Here is a 13,200-nt window from a genome sequence, read left to right as displayed (position 1 = left end):
AGATTGATGATTTGAATGATCATCTATTTTCTCTCCTTGTTTCATTTTACAGCTGCTTCGATCATTTTCTTCTACTTTATCATCCACATGCTGATTTGGTATATTCTTTTCATTTTCCTCTTCTCTTGCATATGCAGCACTGCTATGCGCTTTTTCATTACGATTATCCACATCTACGTATAAAATAAAAATATATTATTTAGTATTCATTTAATACTATATCATTATTAGTACATGAAGTAAAAATTATTAGAATAAAAAAATGAAAAATTTTTCACAAATTATGTTCAAAGACATGACAAAGATTTTAGAAAATATATTCCATGTATATATGTATTGGTCATAAAAGTTATGGTACAAAAACAAAATTACTAATTAATATATACAAAATATTGTGCATGTGTGCACACGCATACATATTAATAATTGTGAGTGTATGTTTGTACAAAATTTATAATAAAAGATAAACAATGAATCAATTTACATATATGTTTTACGAAATAATTGTTAATATTTTACTTATTAATATTTTAATATATTGTTAAAATGTTATATTTATTATATATAATGGTATATTTATATATTTTTATTTTTTAATTTTGATGTCAATATTAATATTGATATCTAAAAATTATATATAACTTTTTAAATTTACATTTACAATAAATAATTATAAATATGAAATATATATATAGACCAATACATATATATAATTATGCAATTATTACAAAGAGATTTAACGAATATACCTTGCGAAAATGATTGAGAGTTCGAATTTGAGACTTTTTGCTTCGTTTTGTTTGACTCACTGTTTCTTTTCATAGATTTCCCAGAATATGTAAGGGATGAATATGAAGGGATTTCATCTGTATCATGCAATCGCTGACCTTTAATACAAAATAAAACATGAACGTAAAAAATGTAAAATATAAATTTCTCTCATAAATAGATATAATATTAAATATAATATTAGATTTTATGTACTTACGTTTTGGAGAAGATGGAGGAGATGATAAAGTTGTGTCTGCGCATGATTCGTCTTCGCTTTCGGACGAGTATACAACTCTTTTCGCTCTCATTTTTCTGTAAGACCTCGCTTCCTTGTCAGTATCCAAGTCTGATGTATAGATTGCCCTTCTTGCTTTTTCATCGGCCTTTTGTAAGGATGCTGAAAATATTTTAAATATTATTAGCAAATATTACTAATACGAAAAGATAAGATAAAGAAAATTAAAAGCGATTTTATTTATACTTACGATACTCGCCAAAAATCCGTTCAATTTTAAAAGAAGACCAATCAGAAGCCGGCGGTTCCTCTTTTTCAATTGCCTTCCGAATTCTCGAATCTGTCTTATAATGTGAAGGATATTTGCAAAAATCCTTACTTTGCAGCCACATTTTCGGTATTACTTGGATACCATCAGAGAATTCCGCGACGATAAATACTTTATTCGGCATTTTTCTAGAAATCTTAAATTATTTGTTATTAGTACAGTATTATATAAACACGCACACACGTACATATACAAAATATCTATTCAAATATTTGCACAAAAAACCTATTTCTTGTATATAGATTATGTATATATATATTTAAAATTTTATAAAGCATAATAATAATTTATATATTAAAAATTATAAGTGTGCGGTGCTTATTAGCGGTATTATTGCAAAAATTCTTTCATTATCCTTTTTTGTATATGGTAATTTTATAAATTTATGATTAATTTTATGCAAAGGCCAAACTTGAAGAGCAGATAATTTACTGACTTTAAATATACCCAAACGCACAGAACTACATGGATAATGATAAAGTTCCTCAACAACTTGAAATTTACGACCTATTACAACGTAATTGCCTTCACTCGAGGTAGCAATATTTTCTAAACAGACGATATCATTTTCTATAAAACAACAATTATCAGCAGAAGACTTAATTGAAATAATAAAATGAGGAAATTCAATCTTTGAAAATTGTGGACTAAAACAACCCGATATCAATGGTCCTTTTTCGTGTGGAGCTTTTACATTAATTTTTGAAATATTTATATTGTTAGAATTGTTTTTACAAAAACTCATCTCCGCATAACGATTACTAATTTGCTGTAATGGTTTATCCGATTTTCTTAAAATAGATTTCAATTCTTTCATAAAATTTTCGAACGGAAAAGCACTAAAGGTGTCTAATGGTCCAAATTGTCTTACGCAATCAGTTATATGTAAAAGTCCGTGAATATTATAGGGTGCAAATTCAGATCCGTAAATTTTAATAAAGCACTTAACAAAATGTTTCATTAATTTATCTGCATATTCAATATATTCGACTGTACTTTTCTGACATAAAATGCGAACAGCAATGTGCAAAGTGAGGAAATTGGAAAAAATATCAGAATTCAATTCTTTTTGTAATATAACAGGACCGGTATATAACAGAAATTGTCTCAATTCGGTTGCTTTCCACTGTGCAATATCTTATATTTCTCGTGGCCTTCTTGCAAATTCTTTAGGAATAAAATGTCTAATGTTAAGAAGAGATTTGGAAACATTTTTTATTTTACGCGAGGTTAAACATCTAGTTTTTAGAGGCCCACTTATCCATAATTTTATTAACTTTTTAACAACGCCAATACATATTAGATGCATATAATCTAATGGTATATGAGATACAATGCCAAAATTTGAAATATTTAATAGAATAGAATGACCAAGATGATGTTCTTCTTGAATTTGATTAGAAAAGCTATCGTCTGTTCTCATTTGATAATCAAAACTAGGAAAACAAACTCTGTTAGCGATAAAATCGCCTTCAATTGTACATTTCGAGCAACTAAAATAACCCGTATGTCCCTTAGTAAGGGTAATAAAAGATTTTGCAGGGGCATCACATATGATAGAGTGTATTAATACTGAAAATGTTGTCCCGTTATAAGTTACGCCTTTATTAATTAGATTATTGATATCATTTACAAATTATTGTAGAAATTCATTCGCATCCGCTGGTTTAGTTTTACCGAAATAACAACCGATAAGAATTACTTTCTCGTGAGGCATAATTCGACCTAAAATGGGCCATAATTGATTTGAATTTGATCGCGATATGGATAGACCGTCGATACCAATTTGAATCTGAATAAGAGATGAAACCGGTGTATTCTTGTTTCTAGATAAGAATTGGAGAATGCCATATTCAATACCAAAATGACAATATTGTCCAGGAAACATTTCAGTAATAACGGAAGATTGTGGTGTGCGTAATAATGTCTTGGCACATTTTGGGAAATTGGAAAAAATTGGATGTATTGTTCTCAAACCGGATAATAAATTCGACAAAGCTACATGAGAAATACGATGCGTAATAGCCCATTGTACTAAAAATGTCTTAAAATCATCATTTTCTTTCTCTAAATTATTATCCTCATCTCTTATATTGTCCTTAATTGTTATAACATTATTCTCTCGATCTAAAGACACGTTATTGTTTAAAAAAAAATCATATGTGGAAATGTTCGTTAAGTCGGAAAATGGTATTGTTTCTTGTTTCTCAATTTCGGAAATAACGCGATTAAAATTGACAATCTCGTCATGATCATCATTATCCGAGACAGAATTATTTATAATTATGCTCGAATTGGTTGTAGAGTTTTCATTAAATAGGGCAAATAATTCGTCGCTCTCTTCTCGAATTAATTTACGGCGATATCTTGTCGAAATATCTTGTTGAAATAATTTACGCTTTGGCATAGTCGATTGTTAGTTAATTATTTCTATGTAAAATCTATATAAAAATCTATACACAATATTTACTATATTTAAAATAAAAACTGTGAAATAAAGATTAAAAGATACTGATACTTGCGTTTTTTCGATACTTATTCTCTCGTTGCTGATCACGCAGGAACGTGTGCCTCAGTAGACAGGAATAGATTTTTCGATTGCTAGAAAAAAATTGCAATAAAATATATATAAAATAATTAATAAAAGTATAACGCATATACGGCACATGTGCTAACATGTCTAGAAAAATTCGTACATGTCGCATATATCTCGAAACTTTTGACTCTAATAGTAATAATTTAGTAATAATTATTACTAAAAATATTGTTTTTAACAATTTGTTTATAAAAAAAAAGTGTAATTTTTTTCTTTTTGTGTTCAAATTTTCATTTTTTTTTTTTTCGTTAAAAATAGGTACATACAAAGCGCAATAACTTATTTTAATGAAAAACTTTTGATTGGTTGATTTCAGTTGACTACAAGGGGCTGGGCATTCCACAGCGCAAATTGAAGGAGCCAAGTTTGAGCAGCTGTAGCGCCGCCATTTTGTTTTTTTTTCTTATAAAAAAATTTGTGTGTATACATTTGAACATCAATGTCAATATGTAATTTCATTCAATGTAATAAATACTCTCAGTTTTTTGTAAAAAATTATTGAAAAACCTGTTGTCTAGAGGGTCTTCCCCCCTTAATCCTACGCAACGCTCATCTTTATGTGACGAATATACAAACGTCCTTAGGACATCGAGAAGAAAGTAATATATATATATGAATAATTTCCAATATATTTAATTTTTTATAAAGAATATTAGAGTCAAAAGTTTCGAGATATATGCGACATGTACGAATTTTTCTAGACATGTTAGCACATGTGCCGTATATGCGTTATACTTTTATTAATTATTTTATATATATTTTATTGCAATTTTTTTCTAGCAATCGAAAAATCTATTCCTGTCTACTGAGGCACACGTTCCTGCGTGATCAGCAACGAGAGAATAAGTATCGAAAAAACGCAAGTATCAGTATCTTTTAATCTTTATTTCACAGTTTTTATTTTAAATATAGTAAATATTGTGTATAGATTTTTGTATAGATTTTACATAGAAATAATTAACTAACAATCGACTATGCCAAAGCGTAAATTATTTCAACAAGATATTTCGACAAGATATCGCCGTAAATTAATTCGAGAAGAGAGCGACGAATTATTTGCCCTATTTAATGAAAACTCTACAACCAATTCGAGCATAATTATAAATAATTCTGTCTCGGATAATGATGATCATGACGAGATTGTCAATTTTAATCGCGTTATTTCCGAAATTGAGAAACAAGAAACAATACCATTTTCCGACTTAACGAACATTTCCACATATGATTTTTTTTTAAACAATAACGTGTCTTTAGATCGAGAGAATAATGTTATAACAATTAAGGACAATATAAGAGATGAGGATAATAATTTAGAGAAAGAAAATGATGATTTTAAGACATTTTTAGTACAATGGGCTATTACGCATCGTATTTCTCATGTAGCTTTGTCGAATTTATTATCCGGTTTGAGAACAATACATCCAATTTTTTCCAATTTCCCAAAATGTGCCAAGACATTATTACGCACACCACAATCTTCCGTTATTACTGAAATGTTTCCTGGACAATATTGTCATTTTGGTATTGAATATGGCATTCTCCAATTCTTATCTAGAAACAAGAATACACCGGTTTCATCTCTTATTCAGATTCAAATTGGTATCGACGGTCTATCCATATCGCGATCAAATTCAAATCAATTATGGCCCATTTTAGGTCGAATTATGCCTCACGAGAAAGTAATTCTTATCGGTTGTTATTTCGGTAAAACTAAACCAGCGGATGCGAATGAATTTCTACAATAATTTGTAAATGATATCAATAATCTAATTAATAAAGGCGTAACTTATAACGGGACAACATTTTCAGTATTAATACACTCTATCATATGTGATGCCCCTGCAAAATCTTTTATTACCCTTACTAAGGGACATACGGGTTATTTTAGTTGCTCGAAATGTACAATTGAAGGCGATTTTATCGCTAACAGAGTTTGTTTTCCTAGTTTTGATTATCAAATGAGAACAGACGATAGCTTTTCTAATCAAATTCAAGAAGAACATCATCTTGGTCATTCTATTCTATTAAATATTTCAAATTTTGGCATTGTATCTCATATACCATTAGATTATATGCATCTAATATGTATTGGCGTTGTTAAAAAGTTAATAAAATTATGGATAAGTGGGCCTCTAAAAACTAGATGTTTAACCTCGCGTAAAATAAAAAATGTTTCCAAATCTCTTCTTAACATTAGACATTTTATTCCTAAAGAATTTGCAAGAAGGCCACGAGAAATATAAGATATTGCACAGTGGAAAGCAACCGAATTGAGACAATTTCTGTTATATACCGGTCCTGTTATATTACAAAAAGAATTGAATTCTGATATTTTTTCCAATTTCCTCACTTTGCACATTGCTGTTCGCATTTTATGTCAGAAAAGTACAGTCGAATATATTGAATATGCAGATAAATTAATGAAACATTTTGTTAAGTGCTTTATTAAAATTTACGGATCTGAATTTGCACCCTATAATATTCACGGACTTTTACATATAACTGATTGCGTAAGACAATTTGGACCATTAGACACCTTTAGTGCTTTTCCGTTCGAAAATTTTATGAAAGAATTGAAATCTATTTTAAGAAAATCGGATAAACCATTACAGCAAATTAGTAATCGTTATGCGGAGATGAGTTTTTGTAAAAACAATTCTAACAATATAAATATTTCAAAAATTAATGTAAAAGCTCCACACGAAAAAGGACCATTGATATCGGGTTGTTTTAGTCCACAATTTTCAAAGATTGAATTTCCTCATTTTATTATTTCAATTAAGTCTTCTGCTGATAATTGTTGTTTTATAGAAAATGATATCGTCTGTTTAGACAATATTGCTACCTCGAGTGAAGGCAATTACGTTGTAATAGGTCGTAAATTTCAAGTTGTTGAGGAACTTTATCATTATCCATGTAGTTCTGTGCGTTTGGGTATATTTAAAGTCAGTAAATTATCTGCTCTTCAAGTTTGGCCTTTGCATAAAATTAATCATAAATTTATAAAATTACCATATACAAAAAAGGATAATGAAAGAATTTTTGCAATAATACCGCTAATAAGCACCGCACACTTATAATTTTTAATATATAAATTATTATTATGCTTTATAAAATTTTAAATATATATATACATAATCTATATACAAGAAATAGGTTTTTTGTGCAAATATTTGAATAGATATTTTGTATATGTACGTGTGTGCGTGTTTATATAATACTGTACTAATAACAAATAATTTAAGATTTCTAGAAAAATGCCGAATAAAGTATTTATCGTCGCGGAATTCTCTGATGGTATCCAAGTAATACCAAAAATGTGGCTGCAAAGTAAGGATTTTTGCAAATATCCTTCACATTATAAGACAGATTCGAGAATTCGGAAGGCAATTGAAAAAGAGGAACCGCTGGCTTCTGATTGGTCTTCTTTTAAAATTGAACGGATTTTTGGCGAGTATCGTAAGTATAAATAAAATCGCTTTTAATTTTCTTTATCTTATCTTTTCGTATTAGTAATATTTGCTAATAATATTTAAAATATTTTCAGCATCCTTACAAAAGGCCGATGAAAAAGCAAGAAGGGCAATCTATACATCAGACTTGGATACTGACAAGGAAGCGAGGTCTTACAGAAAAATGAGAGCGAAAAGAGTTGTATACTCGTCCGAAAGCGAAGACGAATCATGCGCAGACACAACTTTATCATCTCCTCCATCTTCTCCAAAACGTAAGTACATAAAATCTAATATTATATTTAATATTATATCTATTTATGAGAGAAATTTATATTTTACATTTTTTACGTTCATGTTTTATTTTGTATTAAAGGTCAGCGATTGCATGATACAGATGAAATCCCTTCATATTCATCCCTTACATATTCTGGGAAATCTATGAAAAGAAACAGCGAGTCAAACAAAACGAAGCAAAAAGTCTCAAATTCGAACTCTCAATCATTTTCGCAAGGTATATTCGTTAAATGTCTTTGTAATAATTGCATAATTATATATATGTATTGGTCTATATATATATTTCATATTTATAATTATTTATTGTAAATGTAAATTTAAAAAGTTATACATAATTTTTAGATATCAATATTAATATTGACATCAAAATTAAAAAATAAAAATATATAAATATACCATTATATATAATAAATATAACATTTTAACAATATATTAAAATATTAATAAGTAAAATATTAACAATTATTTCGTAAAACATATATGTAAATTGATTCATTGTTTATCTTTTATTATAAATTTTGTACAAACATACACTCACAATTATTAATATGTATGCGTGTGCACACATGCACAATATTTTGTATATATTAATTAGTAATTTTGTTTTTGTACCATAACTTTTATGACCAATACATATATACATGGAATATATTTTCTAAAATCTTTGTCATGTCTTTGAACATAATTTGTGAAAAATTTTTCATTTTTTTATTCTAATAATTTTTACTTCATGTACTAATAATGATATAGTATTAAATGAATACTAAATAATATATTTTTATTTTATACGTAGATGTGGATAATCGTAATGAAAAAGCGCATAGCAGTGCTGCATATGCAAGAGAAGAGGAAAATGAAAAGAATATACCAAATCAGCATGTGGATGATAAAGTAGAAGAAAATGATCGAAGCAGCTGTAAAATGAAACAAGGAGAGAAAATAGATGATCATTCAAATCATCAATCTTCACAGGACGCAATTGGTAAGTAAATATTTATCAGATATAATACATTTTGTGTAATAATAATTTTTATTAAAAAAATTAAATAATTCTATTTTAAGCATGATAAAATAAAAATTTTACGACTGTAACTTACTATTTCTGAAATATTTATTTATACGTAAAAATATTCTCCATATTTTAAAATAATAGAGACATTAAATGTTTCAGTTACTCATCTAATTTTTAACATTTACAAATATATTCGAACTTATTATCATTATTTATATTTTTATATAATATATACAATACTTTTAAATAATATTATATAACTTACAATAACAAATATGCGAAAAGATAATATAGCATGTATTAATAAAAAATTAATTTAAAATGTTTAAAAATTTTTTTATATATTATTTTGGATAAAGAGCAAAATATTTTATACCGAAATAAAAATATTTCTAACAATAAGAATTTAGAGGATCCTAATAATATATTAAATATAAACTTGAAATTAAAATATAAAAAATTAAAACTATTTTTATTTGATTTTTCTCTTTTTCTTTTTCTTTTTTTTTACAAAGCAACGTATAATGATGTTTGGAATTTTATGTTTAAATTATGATAAAGTTATGTATATACAACATATATATGTATTTTATTTGTTTATTAAATATAATGCTATTCATATTTTTACAGTGGACTATTTGAAGAGATTAACGAGAGAAATAGCTTTCATTAAATATGATATGAGGCAATCACTTTCCTTGTTGGACATTTTGGTCAAAAAGACAAATACGGAAACAGAAGCGAACAAGAATACGGAGGTTTCTTTTGAAGATGTTGAGACCAGATTTCCGTTAGAAACTACAGAACAATTAATGGAGGTGGAGGAGATTTTGAAACATCGTGATTCTCAACATAATGTTGCGCTAGTAAGTTAACACATATAATTTTACATTTTATTATAGTATTAAATATTATAAAGATTTTAACAAAAGAATTTTACTTAAAATATTAAACGTATAAGTATAAAAAATTTTTCTCTTTTTTTTCCTAAAAGATTAAAAATTGGGAATTTGAAAGAAGATAATTCGAGAATTATATTACACACACACACACACACACACACACACACACACACTTCTCTCTCTCTCTCTCTCTCTCTCTCTTCTTCTCTCTCTTACATTCTATATAATAAAATTATATGTTACTTTACTAATTTACAGCGCGCATACATCAAATCCATCGGAGGTACCAACGTCATTGATGCCGTAAAGAGAACTTTATATAAATTATTTTCCAATAAATTGGCGGAAAAGTTCAATTGGGAAGGTCGATGCGGAAAGGAACCACTACGCAAATTAGAATTAATAAAAGTGATTTTTAGTAAGTACTACATAGTAGTATTTATACATTAAAATTTTTGTAAACAATTAAGAAACGTTTACAAGTATACATATATTGACATATAAATAAAGAAAATATATAGTCATTTTATAATATATACATTATTTAATATATACACTTTTAATATATATTTTGATGTGATTATTAACTGTATCAAATTTACAAAACTTCTGATTAATTTAATTTCAATTCTCGAGATATATAACAAGTTATCGTTTTTTTCACATTATTATTGTACAAATTTAACTAAATAATATTTCCAATTTTTACATTAATTAAAAAGTAATTATACAATGAAATACCACGACGCACTGTATATATATTTAAAAAAAAAGTTAAAATGTAAAAAATGTTTGTGCAGGCTGCGTACTTCAGAATGTCCCAGATACTGACCATGGCAAAATTCAGCGAAGGATTATGGAATGGTTCCGACATTCAAAAGCGAGACATCAAAATGAGGAGAAACGGAAAGCACAAGGTGAAGACGGTTCCGTGGATTAATTGAGAAAGGAAAAAGTAAGGAAAGATATAAGAGGAAAAAAGGTATTTTAACAATATCAAAAGGTATGAGAGGTATATTTTATTATTATTATTATTATTATTATTATTATATTATATTTAAGGTATATTATATTTATGGTATATTTATTATTATTAATATTATTATTATTATTATTATTATGTGTAAGGTTTTACTGGTCACGTTCAACTATCTATAATAATACTTTTGACATATTATTTTTGAATTATATACTTACATATACATATTTAACTTACTGCTTTTTACATGTTTTATTTAGTTTTTTTTCAGCTTTTCTTGTATTGCCAATGATGAGATGCGCTATATAAAGTTTTCAATAACTTATATCGCCAGTCTGAGGCAATCTGTAAAAAAAATTTAACTTTCAAGGTATTGGAAATAACGTCAAATAACATTAAAATATATAACTTCACACTTTTTACGGGAAGACTATATATATATATATATATATATATATATATATATATATATTGCGACGTCTTTTTATTTTTAATTTTTCGATCCTCCTCGGGTGTTGGAGAGGAGGATGTTAATGGGGAGCGAAAACGCCGTCAAAAAAAAGACACAAGGTGGATAGAGATACTCGCGCTCGGAGGAACTCGGATGGAGGGTGTTCTCGCGCGAGCCGCGGCGAAGCGAAGGCCGTCTCGAGATCTCGAAGTTGGGCGCCAGATACGGTCTTCCACGTATCAGTTCGCAAAATCGTCAGAATAACGCGAAGAACGTTAGCCTGTTTCGCCACGGGCCGACTAGCTCACCTAACGGTAGAGGGGCAGGGTCCGTTGAAAAGGATCTTGAATTATTTTATGCGAAGCTGTCGGTGACTACTAGAATTGACGAACACGACGGAATTTAACACACACGAGAAACGAACACTCAAATAAATTACGCGAATTTAATATAAAAGAGAATGTAACACATTTATTTAAATAAAAGAAATATAATAGAAAGGAATATAAAGTGAAAGAAATAACAAGTTCTAGAAAGAAATAGTAATAATGACATAAATTAGCGAGACTGAATTAACGAAATATAACTGAGTTTAACATAACTGCGAAGATTTGAAATAACGTACAACAGATCGACAGCGATGATAACAATAGCACGAAATCGAGATCATAAGACGGCGGAGATATTTATCGTCCTCCAGGCCCGTTTTTATGGCCGGACTTTGCGATACCGAACGGCGTTTCGAGAGCGTAACGGAAATTTCGACAATCTCCTCGAAAACGCGTTTAACAGATCTATTCTCTTTGTTACTCGCTCTTTTAATCGACAGCACTAGGTTTGGAATGAGGCTTAATAATTGAACGATAGTAATCAAGCGATTTGCGAAGACGAAAAATCTCGCTTGCTACAGGCAAGATCGATTCGCTCGGAATTCGATAGCCGTCGGACGCCGCTTCGCCTCTTTTCGGCGCAACGCTTTCTATCTACGCGAAACCCTCGAATTTCGACACTTTCTTAATCTATTATGCACCGCGACACACTCTAACGTACGACAAATACCACGCAAATACACGCAATAAACGCAATTCGTACCAGTATCAAGAGCGACAAGGACAGCACGACATTTGCCACGTCGTCACACGCACACGGTCACACGCTCACATACACGCTAATTACAGACGAAAATTGCCCGGAGATCGATTGCGGGGATGTCTTACGCGGTTTCGACAACTCTTTTCGACAGCACGGATAGCGGACGCATTCCCCGCGATTTACCGCGCACGTGGTCGATATACGAGAGCCGGTCACTACGCGTTTTACGACACCCCGAATCCCGGAGAGAGACGAACGGTTCCTTATCAGCTACGGCCTACGTTACGATCGTCCTTGATGCCTCGGTCGCTTGTCTCCGGTCGCCCGAAATACACGAAAATCGCGAGCTCGGTACAATGCCCGAGCGACAACGAGACACGAAAATGGCGACGGCGACAGAACGGCCGGTCCGCGGACGGAATCGCGTACGTGGCGTACAAGATAGCGATGGGCAACCTCACCGATACTTTCTCCCGTGACCAGGGGATGATCCTCGGCTCGTCCTCTCGTTCGGACCTTGGTGACGACACAATTACGACAACGACAGACTACGACAAGAGCGACTTTTCGTTAAGAGCGACCGCACCAGAATGATTCCCTGGATCTCGCGATCCAGGGTCGATAGCGGCGTCAATTCTGCGCGCAGGGGTGCGCGGATTAGCGGCCAATAGCGCCGCGACACGCGAGGTATTACTGCGCCCCGCGACAACGCCGTATCGGGGGCCGTAACGGCCCCGATAATTTAAAATTGCTGACTTTCGGCGATCCTGGTATCCCTGATCGTCCGAAGGTAGATTTTCCGTCCTCCCTCCTCTGAGGGTGGCGCCGATCCGGCCCGGTTATTTTGGCCCTCAAGACAGCTGATTTCCTTCCTTTATTTGAAGGGGGCGATCTCCACCCGAGACTCTGTTCCTCCGGCGCTGTCGTATCGGCTGTCGTAATGTTTCCTCTTGTGCCTCTTCTGGTTTCCCTCCGGCGGGTTGCCCGACGTACAAAAATGATACAAAAAAAATAATTAATACTAGCGCGAAAGAGGATAATGGCTCGTCTCTCCGGAGATTTCGATACGGCTCTCGCAATCTTTT

The 13,200-nt window shown here is 30.8% G+C and overlaps 1 protein-coding gene across 1 annotated transcript; it reads left to right on the top strand.

The window, feature by feature from the left end:
* The first annotated feature begins 7,187 nt into the window (after window positions 1–7,187).
* On the top strand, window positions 7,188–10,602 carry LOC145974229 (uncharacterized). The gene is made up of 7 exons (XM_083104035.1): window positions 7,188–7,389; window positions 7,478–7,657; window positions 7,759–7,896; window positions 8,473–8,661; window positions 9,322–9,557; window positions 9,852–10,011; window positions 10,394–10,602. The coding sequence occupies exons 1-7, from the start codon at window positions 7,188–7,190 to the stop codon at window positions 10,531–10,533; spliced, it is 1,245 nt and encodes a 414-aa protein (XP_082960161.1). The 3' UTR covers window positions 10,534–10,602.
* The last annotated feature ends 2,598 nt before the right edge of the window (window positions 10,603–13,200 follow it).

Source organism: Camponotus vicinus, unplaced genomic scaffold (genome assembly GCF_025532165.1).
Source record: "Camponotus vicinus isolate PSW18456_S1 unplaced genomic scaffold, iyCamVici1.0 SCAF_7, whole genome shotgun sequence".
NCBI classification, from domain to species: domain Eukaryota; kingdom Metazoa; phylum Arthropoda; class Insecta; order Hymenoptera; family Formicidae; genus Camponotus; species Camponotus vicinus.
The sequence above is the reverse complement of the archived record's forward strand: the minus strand, read 5'-3'. Positions and strand labels throughout refer to the sequence as shown.